This window comes from Phoxinus phoxinus, assembly GCF_949152265.1.
Source record: "Phoxinus phoxinus genome assembly, chromosome: 15".
Classification (NCBI taxonomy): domain Eukaryota; kingdom Metazoa; phylum Chordata; class Actinopteri; order Cypriniformes; family Leuciscidae; genus Phoxinus; species Phoxinus phoxinus.
In genome coordinates, this window is record NC_136890.1 from 11,048,048 (window position 1) to 11,061,788 (window position 13,741).

General features: G+C 39.8%; 1 protein-coding gene across 1 annotated transcript in view; it reads left to right on the plus strand.

The window, feature by feature from the left end:
* Positions 1-254: 254 nt before the first annotated feature.
* Positions 255-13,741, plus strand: part of adgra2 (adhesion G protein-coupled receptor A2) — an 81,897-nt gene continuing 68,410 nt past the window's right edge. Inside the window, exon 1 of the mRNA XM_079637984.1 lies at positions 255-1,104. Coding sequence (XP_079494110.1) covers positions 875-1,104 — 230 coding nt within the window. The 5' untranslated portion in view covers positions 255-874. The remainder of the gene's footprint in view (positions 1,105-13,741) is intronic.

The following is a 13,741-nucleotide window of genomic DNA, read 5'->3' on the forward strand; positions in this document are numbered from 1 at the left end:
TTAGCATTGTGATATTGTATTTACAATTACACGATATGTGATATAATTACACTTTTTTTTTTTTATATTCACTTGCCCATTCCGCAGTCTCTCATAAATGTAAATACATAGTAAATTGTATTACCATAATAATTATTTAGAGTAACATAATTTGGAGACTGTAATGTAATAACTAGATTTATGGGAGACATGAAATTAGCTGCGCTAGGACCGCGCGGCTCAGGGAGAGGAATGTGCGCACTGTGGCTTGAGCTGAGTGTGAGTGTGACCGGATGGCAGAGGAAAAGCGCCAGAGTCCTGGAATTAGGATCTGTACCGTTATTCAAAGTCAGATTGCGATTTACACCACACGGACCCCGGAGCGCACTGGAGCAGTCCGTCATGTTTGCTGATACGCGTCCGGAACTTTATGACAATTCAAATCGCATTTTTCTTTGAAATGCTGCTTGGAAAAAGTATGGACAACAGCTGCTTTGAGGACTCGTAATTGCGCTGCGCTCAAAAGCACAAGAGGAGCAACTTCACTTTCCTTCAGAAAGGCGACAGGGTGACATTTCTGCGCGCCGCTCGTTTGCGCGTGTCACATTCGTGCTACAAAATTATTCCGTTTCTTTTGGGACATGGAGGAAAGAAAGTGCATGATGGAATTATGACATGATGGATATAATTTATTTCTCCAGTGACAGGAGTGCTGTCATTTTTTAACAGAAGTGAGTGTTGCAGTAGGCTATACCGTGGTGATCCATTCATACTTAAACAGCAGTAACTTGTCTCTGTCTCAGCATTGATACTTTAAGTTATTATCACCCAGAAAAGATTGTGCCCTGATGTCATGGGCTGACCTGGGACCGCACAGTTGATAGTGTGGGGGACAATGTCGGGACCCTGCGTCCGCATCCCGTTTTGGGTTCGTGTGTTTCTCCTGCTGCTTCTTCACAGAGTCTCTGCGGGCTGTCCGGAGCTCCTCTCCAGCGGCTGCAGCTGCGCGGAGGACCGCGGTAAAGCTCACTCTGCGCCCGGAGCGCGGAGGAAAGTCAGCTGCGGTGGGAAGGAGCTGACCGAAGCGCCAGAAGTCAGTCTGCTCCCCAACAGGACCGTCTCTCTGTGAGTATTTTGTTCATTTTCACTGTTTAGCAACGCTTTATCAATGTTATATAGTCTGCATATTTTATGAAATCACAATTCACAAGTACAAAGTGTAAAGTTGCTACAATACTCAAAATCAGCTTCTCAATATAATTAGGCAATATATTAAGCTGATGGGTTGTGCAGTAAATTATACCTGAGTTTGGATGATATGGGGGTGTTGTTTGAGAAAAAGTTTAATTCTCTGAAGCGCAAATTTCAAACAAACATTTGAAGATTGCAGAACTTCAGCCAATTAGACAGCATAAAGGATTGATGGCACAGAGGTTGTCTTAAGATACAGAAACATGTATCATTGAACATGGCTTTGATTAGATGCATGTCTACTGTATAGCATCTCATAAAATCAGTAATTGTGACAGCAACAGTCTGGAAGATGTAAACTGGTATTAAAAGAGTGCTAAAGACAAAGGTCGGACACTTGGTGACTACTGTACAAGATCTTAATAGACAGCAGCTTTGAGCAGCTGTCAAAATTTAACTCTATAGGGGAGTCCAGGCCAGGGGCAACTGTAACAATTTTACACTACATTTTACAACTCATACACTACAACTCACTTATTACTACAAATAGATATGCCATATTTTGGTATAAGGAAAATTGACAGTAACATTAATAGACTTGCAATGAGAAAGACTCATAATATCGGAGTATTCAGGTGTTTAGATTGTGGTTATCGTTTATTGGAGAATTATTAGCCTTTGTTCAAGTAAATTAACATTAAAATAGATAACTATAACTATCTCAAACAAGAGCACATCTCAAAATAATAAAATAACTGGTGTAAAATAACTAAGTGGCTTTGATTATTATAAATGTCATTAATACAATTTGTTTAAATCAATTGATTCTTTGATTAAAAAATTGTAAAGTTTAAATTTTTCAATTTATTCATATTCATTCATAACAGTTTTCCAACCTGAAAGCCATAAAATATTCTGAGATTCTGTCATAATGCGCTGTTACATTCCTTGACCAACAGTCATTTTAGTTTTGGCTTGAATGTTTCACAAAGTGAAACAATCAAACTCTACTGAGTGTGACGCTACCAGTTCATTGTTTCGGCTCATATTTTCATTTAGATGTGAGATGTGGTGAGAATTATGAGCAGAGTGAAGCATCCAAGAGGAGTTTGTTGCAGAACTCAAAACTGATGTTGTCGTTTTACACATGCCTTCCATCTGACAGCAAAGGAAACCGGTCCTCTGTCCCCAAAAAAACACATGCACACACGTCCTCTAGTCTTCATCTGACTTTTCCGTGCTAAAGGAGAATAAAAAGTACACTTTAATGGCCATCCGTCTCCTTCCTTTCCCTGTGCTGTAATATCCCAGTCTGTTCATACAGGACTATATTCATATTGTCTGCACAGGAAGGAAGTTAAACCCACTCCAAAGTGTGGCTGTAGCTAGTTATGACCTATTGTGATATTACCTGTTAATCTGGATGACTATTCTAGTTCTTCAGAGTGGGTCTGTGGGTGTTTCGGCGCCTGTACAAAATACTTGTCGGACAAAGTATGCACTTAATCCCTGTGTGAGACAAGAGAGATCATTTTAGAGCTATGTGTATTTGTTTTGGTGAGGAGAGTGCTATTTTTCGTCTGTTTCTTGACATGGACACCCGTGCAGCCGTCCAACGTCTTTGGTAGTATCCGCCCTTCAAATTGCTGTGGAAAAGCAGGAATAAAACACTCGTCGATTCAGAAATCTGCCTTCCCATGATGCCCTTCTGCTCCCCTTCCCAGCAGGAGCAGAATTCGCCTGCACATGGCTGTCGTAAAAACATAAACATTAAAAGCACTCGAAACGCTGCGAACAAGCCCAGGAGAGGAGTATGCAGCCCGAGGATTGGTCCCCTCGGAGGAGGAGGCCCGGGGTAGCCAGGACTCCATTTAAAGAGGCTAGTGGTTCTGCTTAATAACTGCTCACATCTGCTCAACACATTGCCTCTGCGAAACCGGAGGAAATGGACAAAAAAAAAAAAAAAAACAAGATAGGAAGGGGGCAAAAGTAGGCTGGGTGGCAGACGATGGAGGCGGTCGGAGACAAGCTCTCATGAGCCTTTTGCACCTCTTAACATCGTTTATTTGTTTTCCGAGCATGTGGAAAGCGCACCGTGTGGCAGTTTTATGAGGCTTTGTGTGTTAGAAGTATTCATAGTCTCCTGCCCCCCGAAGGGAAAATGAGCAACGGTTAATGAAAATGCTGCACTCAGCACTAGTTTAGTTGGGTGTTTTTCAAGGTAGTTGATCCAACTGTTTCTCAGGATTGGCTTTTGTCTGTTTAGATGCGATGTTTGAAATTGTGTCTGCTGTTGTTTTCGTGAACATGGACTTTGTGATTTGTCAGGGAGCAGATGCACTCTGGGAATCATCACCTGTCTCTTTCTTGCTCATCTCTTTCAGCTGCACTCTAATTCGCCAGACCAATACCAAAACCCCTTTAAGTCAAGTCAGTCCACTCAGTGGCCATTTTGGCTCACACATGCTTGAATGGGACCAAAATCTTCAAAGCTGCTTGTTAATTTTGTCAATCACCAAAAAAAAGGTTGATTGGCTCCTTTTTTTTTAGTTGAAAGGTGAGACTTCTATTCCTAAGGTGTGCTGACATGAGCTGTGTTCCACTTTGGCCCTGTCCCAAATGGCTCACTTCATATGCACTTTCGGTCTTGTGGACTTACAATGGCTGCCTGTCCCATTTTAGGTCTCTGAAGGGTGCTCGCGAGCGCCACCTTTGCAGCCGTTTTGCGCCCTCGATGCGCACTTTTGCCGAGCCTGCACTGATGCGAGCTCCGCTGCAGACTTCTTCCCGACAGTCAAAGCGGCGTTACGTCACGAAAGTGCGGACTCGTAGGAAGACCGCGAGTGCTTAGTGTGCCTTCTGGGAAAGGGCCTTTTTTTTTATGCCCTTCTCTCGCTAACTTCCCTGCGGTGCATTGACTCGGATATACGTCATTGCTTACAGTAGTAGCAGGGGTGCCTACTACTACCAATGGGTTCAATTGGATTGTCCTAAATCCTTAATCACTTGGAATCTGCTATGAAGCTGATGTGTTATTGTAGTTTTTTTTTCCTTTTGTTGAATTTGTTTGATTGACCTCTAGATATGGACTGTTGGAGAAAATATGTAAAATGACACAAACAAGTAAAATATCCCCCAACACTGTACATTTTGGATCTCTTAAAGCACTCACACACTACAAGATAATCTGGCCGATTTTGGGCCCAATTCTCTCCTTCCGACAATCCTAAAGTCCTGATTATTTTGATGGTTCTACATATTATTTTATCAGATCTTCCTGTGGTGTGATGTGTGTTAAGAGTGTTTGAATCTGTTCAGAAGAATGCCGTGGCTGCACCGATCTCAAATTGTAAAATATCCAACATGTTAAATATTTACGATGATAAATCCTGTTGTGCGGGAGGACCCCGAAAGCGAGCTGACAGAAGGAAGAATAACACAACTTCATCTAAACCTTTTTCTATTAATTCTGCAAATTTTCTATAAAAAGCAGTCCAAACACTATTATCACAATTTCTCTTTGCCCATCGTCCGCCATGTTTGTTTCTCGCTCTCCAGTATAAACCGCCCTGTCAAGTTGCGGTGCGGAACTCCTCTGTCTGCACAGGAAAATGCTGAAATCTTTGGACATACCACTTGAACACCATACTTCCAGCATTTCCGTCGCCAGTTTTGACGTTATCGTTGCGTGTCGCATTAAGAGTGATGCAAAAGACAATTAAGAAATCCGTTTTGAACAGCCAGAGCATCCAGACGGAGACGCATCTCAAAAAATCTGATTGGAATTGCATTGCAAACCAGCTCCATATGTGTGGTTTGAAAAAAAAAATCCAGTCCTAGATAAATTCTGGATGTGGAAAAAAATCAATCAATTTAGACGGAATGTCTCGTTAAGCAAAATTTTCCGGATTTTTTTTTTGTTGCAGTAATAAAAAAATCTAAAGGCCGTCTATCATTTTGACAGATTACACTGAGGATGATCTTTTGTAACTGTAATTCCCAGTTGGTGGCAAGTGCGCTCCAGTCTGGCAGCAGAGCGCGAGTTCAGTCTCTGAGGAATAAAATGAAAACGATGCGTTTGGTTACACACAGCAGGCGAGCACCCAGTTTAAGGTGCAAGTTTACATAATTAAGTGTCTAATCCAGTTTGTTTTGTTTTAAATGGTGGCTGTCATAAAATCTTGACAGATTCATTCAAACATACATTGAATATTAAAGAACAGTAAAAGATTATGTAATATGGTGCATATATTTAGCAAAATGCTCCTTTGATTAGTTAGTTAGTTATTTTTCTTGATGACTATCAAGTTTATAATCAACAAATGGCTTTTCTGAGGTGTAATGTTACATGACATTGTTTGCCACACTGTTTCAGTGATTACATGATGCGTATTTCGTGTATCTTTCAACATATTTTCTTTCGGAGACACGTTTTGAAACCGACGGAGACGACAGCACGGAGTAAAGCCATGCATGCAGCCTCCTTAAGTTTCTGCCACGTCCTTTATAAGATGCAGTTGTCCAGCGTGGCGGCTACACGTTGTTCTTCAGTCCTTGTGTCGCTTTAAAATGCCCCTTGCATAGCATACCAGTTTAGTCTGTAACCTACACAAGTCACTTAATCATGTGATCATTCCGTACACTGTTTCATCAAGCATTACAAACAGCACATCCTTTGGTCCAACACTTAAAAAAAAAAAAAAGCTTCCAAAAGGGGTTTTGATGCCATATAAATGCACCATCTTTTGGGTTCCCCAAAGAAGCTTTCAGTGAACAGTTCTTAACAGAACAATTATGTTCTTTGTGTGAAGAACATTTTAACAATCTGAAGAACCTTTTTCCACTATAAAGAACCTTTTGTGCAATGGAAAATTTCCACGGATGTTAAAGGTTCATCAATGCCAATAAAGAACCTTTATATTTGAGAGTGAAGACAGGCTTGATTAAACGGGTGGACTGAATTGTTCACGACACTGCCAAATCCAAATCTATCTCATTCATTTTCCTATGAGTAGTCAGTATCTTCCCCCTTATACAGTCTCTGTCGGTGTGTCAGGCAGAGAAGGGGAATTATGGGTAGTGCGGTAAAAAATTTTCACAGCAGAATATTTCACAGCAGAATATCCACTGATACTGTATCTGAGTACTGTATGTTAGTTCATTTTCATTTCAGTTTGGGGTTTTAGCTCTAACCGTAAATAAGTGATTGTTGTATCTCACCAACTCTAAACAGACAGGCCGCAAGAGGTCAGAATGTGATTTCTGGGGTCAGTCATTTTGGTAAAGGTTATCTGTTGGACCAGCTGCAGGCCTGCAACACAACATCTGGCATTCCTCAGCTGATTAGGTTAGATAAGCAGATGGCATCCCTTAATCTGATTGGTGGAGAAGGAAAATGTGGAGGAGTGACCTCAGTAATTACCCAAAATCGTATTCTCCATCCTTATTGTTCATCCATAGACCATAACCGGAGTGAATTAGGGTATAGTGACAGTAGAGATTGCACATTTAAATAAAAAACATGTTTTTTTCAATACATTTTTCTTTGTTTGTCTCTGCTCAACTTCTGATTTCTTTTTTTGTATTACTCTTGCCTATTTTTGCCATTTTATTGTTTTTGCCTAATATGAGTCCACTTTAGATAGATCATGGCAGATGCTGTCGATTATGCGTGTTGGCAGTATCGAGATATAACATGAACTGGATTTAAATTTGCGCTCCCACCCGAGCCTCACATCTCGATGTGTCGGAGAACGTGCGCTAACCTCTCAGCCACTGCTCCGACTGCTTCTTATGCTTCCTTACTCCCCACGTTTCGCCTCTGCCCTTCTTTCAAATATATTTTAAAACTGTAAATCACCCAAAGCACTCGGTTAGGAGCAGGAGAGATGCGGTTTGTTCAGTGAGAGCCTTTCATTGGCTGCTTCTCGTTGTTTGTCATGCAGCTCGGCAGAGGATTTGTGGCTACACCTCCATATTAGAGTTTAACTGCTTTGACCTCTGTGGGTAACTGATCGCTTTTTGTGCGTGCGTGTGTGCGTGCTGTTTGATGCCGTTCCACGCGTCAGCCTTCTCCAGGTTTCCATTACATCCTAAATTACTCATAAATCCTCTCCGCATTAGTGTATACCGTTGGCATATACAAGTCATTTGGTGCTACTTTGTGGTATAAAGCCCAATATATTTACCATAAACGGCCATTTTTCCACTTTCTCCCCCTCTCCGCGCAAACGCGCCCTCTTTCCTCTTGCTCCACCCCTCTATCATGAGTTCATCCATACACAGTGAGTCTGAACCTAAATATTTAGCTGTCCTGGTAGGAAACTGCCATGCCTAAACTCTTTCCAGATGTGGGGGAGAGCAGTGCGCTGTTTAGAGCTAATTATGTGCGGCTGCACAGTGACTGAGTTGATAGAGGGGGAGGGAGACCAAGAGAGAGAGAAAGAAGGGAGAGAGAGGAGGTAAAGAAGTGGAAAGTGTGAAATAGAGGTAGAGATCAAGGAAAGGACAGTATATGAGCGAATGAGATGATGTGGAGGGGGTGAAGGAGAGTCATTTTTGTTGAATGTTTGTTTATCTGTTGAGCGAGAATGAAATGGGACACAGTGAGAGTGTGTAATGAGAGTCGAGTCTGGGTTTTGCTTCATGAGAGTGTTTGTGAGTGTATGTATACACAGAATATATGTATGTATGTACATACTGTATACAGTATATATATATATATATATATATATATATATATATACATACATACATACAGTATATATAGCCTATATACACACAAAAAAAATGCTGGGTTGGGTTAACATTTTTAATTACATTTTTTCGAGTGTACAGTGTGTGTATATATATATATATATATATATATATTACTAGTATTAGTACACAAAAGTCACTGTTCAGTTAGGTTTCTTTTCATTTATTTTGAACAGTAGCGCAAATTTTTGTAGGGCTGATAAAAAAACTAAAGGTATTTGGTCACAATCAGCTACAAAACTGAAAAGCATCTCGTGTGTTATAAAAGTACACTGTAAATAGAATAATGAAAAATAAAACTTGTGCAGAGATTAGTTTTCTTTGCGCGTGAGAGTTCATTAACATGCGGTGACAATGGCGGATGCACAAAGTTCAATATTACGCTTTTTTCAAGAAATCACGGAACAATTAGTGAGAAGGAGAAAAAGTGACATCTAGATCGAAGCGCACTTCACCTTTCCACGAGGAGACAGTGAGTGAAGCATCACCTGAGGCTGCCCGTTTCCTGGACATGCATATTTCATCGCTGGACTGTAGTAAGACTTCCATGACACAAATTGGCACAATGCCGATTTCATTATAACTGCAAAAACAATTTCAAATACTCATTTATGGCATAAATTGTGGTCATACAGATTACTGAAACTGTAGAGTCTATTTTTATTTGTGTACACTCACAATAAAAACAAAACAAACACGCTTTCTGCCATCTCAGATTCCTTTCTGAGAAGTTAGTGGAGCACATCACAAGAATGAATCGAAATTTGGCATATAGGCTACTAGCAAGCTTTTGCGTGCAATCTGAACTCTTAATTTGGGTTGGTGCTTACAGTAGATCATCTCTTCTTCTTCTGCTCTTTTTTTCCCAGCGTTGCATTAAGGTGTTATTGGAGTGTGGATCACCTGTTATTCGTCATCTAACTGTATGCACCAAACCGCGATGTCCGTATGTGTTCAGGACGAATACATGTACCGTTACACCCCTAATATATACTATATGTATATACATATATGTGTGTGTGTTCTTGATGTAACCTCCCCAGACATCACTTTTGCCAAGTTAGTGATTGTCTGATTGCCTGACTTCTGCCGGATGTCCGGGACTCTAGGGTGTCGCTGTCTTTAATAGTCCACCAGGAAACAATGAACGCATCACATTGTGTTCACTTCAGCATTTAGTTGCTCATGTGAAGCGCTCATTGTTTCCTTCTCAAACATTTTGAAATCCACAAATTAGTTGCTCATGCTAAACAGGTTGGAAACGTTAAAAAGCACTTAGTTGAATGTAAAAGAGATATCATTGCATGTTTACTTCCATGACATGGAAAAAATATTATGTTTCAAGCTTCGCCAACCCTTTCCAACATATGAAAGAAAGGTTACCAGAGTGATCTCATTTTATTAGATGCATGTCCTCTCACATCTATAATGGAAGATCAGGGGCCGGTTGCAAGTTACAACCCAGCCTAGTTTTGACGTAAATGGGGCACTAGGGCACTTACGCACTACTAAATATTTTTGCGTTGCACCATTAAACTTAGTTGAAGCGCAACTCTACGTATAAACAAAATATTTACTGAAGTCTCTGATCAGGAGTAATAAAAGAGCAGACAGACTGAACTGCATCTATTAGCTCTTCTTTCACCTGACAGACTTCAATTATTTAGACATATATGATAATGCTGACATTTATACTCATTTACATTTTAAGAGAGAGAACATTGTGAATAGATTACTTTGTCAGCGGCTCATCAACACGAACCCGTCCTAACAGCACGCCGCTGCGCATCTGTCCCAACAGTCAACATCCCTACAGTGTTGTGCATGTCAAATAAAATCAGTCATAAGCAATAAATGTAATTTCTTATGTTTTTTTGTTCATCCATATTAATTTCATTTCAAATACAGTTTCTGAATGTTATGTATATAAAAAAACTTATTATGCTACATAAAAACACACATTTCTTAACAGAGCTGACGACCTACTTGCTATGTTCTGCCTCACGAACAAATGGTGCAACGGCATGAAGTACAGAGTTAGTTACAAACTAGTAGATACTAAGCCTCTAGTGTGGACTTTACATTTCCCATTTAAGAAATAACTTCCGAACGGCTGGTGCAACCCTGCAGGTGATAGATCAAGTGATTTTTTAAATACCTCGCTGAAAAGTGAATATATGCAGTGTGAAAGTACAGAAGCTGACATCGCAGCCATTATTTGAATCACCGGAATTACTTGTGTGCACTAAAATGTGGAGACATGCTCCAAACAGACATTATTGTTGATGTAAAAATTGTCTGTGCTTATTTGTTTTAGAAGGATTACAATTCTGGAAACAAATTTTACATACATCTCCTAATCTTATGTTTTTAATGCAGATTGTGTCATTATTTGAATATAAATTTCATGTCGATATTGAATGAATGACATGGTTGCGTTAAACACGGATGTGTTAAAATGACTTTTTTTGATCAAATAACAGCCTTATAAAACCACGATAGACTTTTCTATTGCTAATCGTGGTACTGCTAAAGTGCATTAATTGGACAAAATTAAGCACACGCCCCTGCAAGCAAGATGAGTCATGGATATTTTTTGGTATTTTTTCCCAGATGAAAAGGTCTGTAAATTTTAAAGTTTATCTACCTAAGGATAATTGTAGCACACTAGCATAGGAGACCTCAATGCTAATGCTTTTGATTTATTTTAAAATGTATAGTCTTTATTCCACAGATCAGTGTTGGTTCAACGATAAAATACATATTTTTTCAGCAACAATGGGCATTAGTGTTATTGACACAGTGGTATTTTGCTGGCGTTTCTGTGTGCCCATTTCTTTAAATTTAGCTGACGCTAATCTCCCCCGCACAGCCAAGGAGTACACATTGTGTTGATCTCCATCTTTAAGCGTAAAACTGTGATAATGTTTTGACAGTTACGCACCATATAGAGATTTCTTGACTCAGTGTTGATCCACTGACTCAACAGTCGTAAAATCAATGTTTGTTCAACGTTGTATCAGCATTATCCTGCTCCAGATTCGAGCGCTAGCGTGCTATTGTGTTTTCAATGGCTGTAAGAATGTGGGTGTGAGCCGAACTGGCTGTTGTACATGTGTGTGAGTGTTTATAAAGCTGTTTTGAGATACCAACGATTCCAACTTCATTGGTGACCTTGAACCGAAGCCCCCCTCAGACAGCTGCAGCGAGTTTGTGTGCATCTGTCCGTCTGTGTCCGACTATGTCTATTTTTCCAGAACTGACATGATGAACTTCGGAAAACTGGAGCTTTATTGTGTTGCGCGATCATAACTCAGCATCTGTGTGGATAAATGCGCGTGGTTCTCCTTGAGGTCAGAGTGTGACGAGAGGGGAGTGTGTTTTAAGAAACCTTCCTGACAGACATCCGGGGAATTGTGTGGAGGGGCGTCCTCGGAACGCCGGCATTCCAGGAGGGTTTATTTTTGTGGGAAAAGGCGACAAGAGTAGAGGAGGGGAAGGGAGGGGAAAAGCGCACGTGTTTCTGAGAAGGGGCGGCGGTCCGCAATAAATCAAAAAAGCAAACAAAGACCCAGATACTGGATACCGTGAGCCTAACCCATCACACCTGCCCCTGCCACACACGCTTTGACCTCTGACCTCCGTCCCCAACGTCTATGTAACAGTCGGCGCTCTTTCTGAGGAAAAACTTTCTCTGTGGAATCATTAAGCAGTTACGTGTGCTGTTTATTTGTGTGACCGCTTCGGATGGGAATTTGCGGACGAAAAATCCCCCAGCAGTGTCTTGTTGGGCAGAGAGAGAGAGAGAGAGAGAGAGAGAGAGAGAGGGAGAGAGATGCTCCTCCCGGCGCACAGCGGGAATCTCTGTTTGGATAGTTTTTCCTTTCACTCTACACGTCTTAACTGACTCCAAGTATTGTTGAACTAACTCTCTTTCTGTATCTCTCTCTTCCTCCTTCCCTGTCCACAGACTCTCGTTCTGATCTCATTTCTTTCTTTAGTCCTCTGTGTACAGTATATCTCTGTCTTCAGCTGTCCTCCTCTCGTTCACCAGTGCCTCTGGTGGCTTGCGTCTCACGGATGTGTCTTATTGTGCTGGTCATCTCAGTGACTCGAATCTTTTGAGTCCATTCTTCAAAAAGATTCATTCACTGATTCGTGCAATGTCGCGAACATACGTTTTGCAGGTTACATTGTTATTCCAGTAGAAGGTGACAAACGAGGATTGGATCACTATTGAAGTTATTATTATGTTTCTAGAATGTTATATGTTTGGCAACAGTTCTTCTAACTGTAATTGATGAAGTGTGTAGCTTTTCATTTCTTAAATAACAATGTAGGAAGAAACATCATGGCCATATTCCAGGATGACAATGTCAAGATTCATCAGGCTCAAACTGTGAAAGAATGGTTGGGAGTCCAGACCATAAATTCATTGAAAGTCTTTGGGACATACTGGAGGAGACTTTATAGAGTGCTGGACTCTTGCATTGTCAATACAAGATCTTGACCAAAAATGAATGCACCTCTTGCATGTCATATATTTAAGTAGATTTGGGTAACACTTTAGAATACTGTTCCAAAACAAACCCTGAAAAACTTACACAACACTTATGAGTCAATATTAAGGATTATTATGCTTTTTACTTTAGAATATTGATCCAAATAATTTGTAATTCCTTCTGAATGATTTGGTAATACTTGAGTCATTAGTGGATTACAGTGATCTTCACACTAGAATATATTATACATTATGCATTATTCATGTTACCGTAATTATCAACCCATATAGTAGTTCTTAATAGTCCTCTGGAGGTATGAAAAAAACAGTAGTTATTGATTAGCTAATAGTGAACTACCGCATTCGACACTATTACTGTTACTATTACTAATTCGTTAATCAGAGTTTCTTGTTAATAGTAGTTGCTAGAATGCTAGAATGTTATGTTACTCATTTGTTCATGTGTAGTTATTTATTGACAGAACTGTATTCTAATAATACATTCATAATTTATATGTATTTTTAATATTTGTCAACACATTAAAATAAGTATACTACTTTACATTTTTAAAAGTGTTATGAAGCATAATGAAAATGTACTCTTTAAGTATAATTAAGTTTATTTAATTAATATTATATTATAAAAGTTGGCATGAAACTTTCTTCCCTATGTGACGTATATCAGAGTGAAACGGCTTATCGAACAAGAACACATTTATATTGTCCCGTACTTTCACCAGTGAACGTCATCAGAGAAGTTATTTCAATTAAAGAATATGAGGGCACATGAATTAAAAAAAATTATGTGCATAGATAAATCATATAAAACATTTTTGGTGACTAATCCTATGCTCTCGTTATTAAAAGAATATTCTGGATTATTAACACAATGTTAATTAGGCAATCCATATGTCTGTCCACAATGAATGTGAAACTACTGTGTGGTGTCACACAATCAGAAAATATAACATTTTTGATGTGCAGTTATGAGGACTTTTCTTTGGACTAATGCGACTTCATTGTGATTCGGGAAGGAAACAGAAAGCAAGTGTCATCACAATGTCCTGACGCTCTTTTGGCTGTTTGCATAGAGTTTACGTTGTATTTAACCTCAAATATTTCTTCAGTACAGACTTTCTCCTCTTACATTGCTTGTTCACTCTTAATAAAAACAACACACAACAGAGCAACAATTGTTTGTTGTCCTCCACTTGACCAGTGGCCTGTACATAATCATGAGCAAAAGTCCTGGTCCTTCATGTTTACAATGAGCTCTTCCAGCATCCAAACCAACCTCGTCTTGTTATCTGGGTC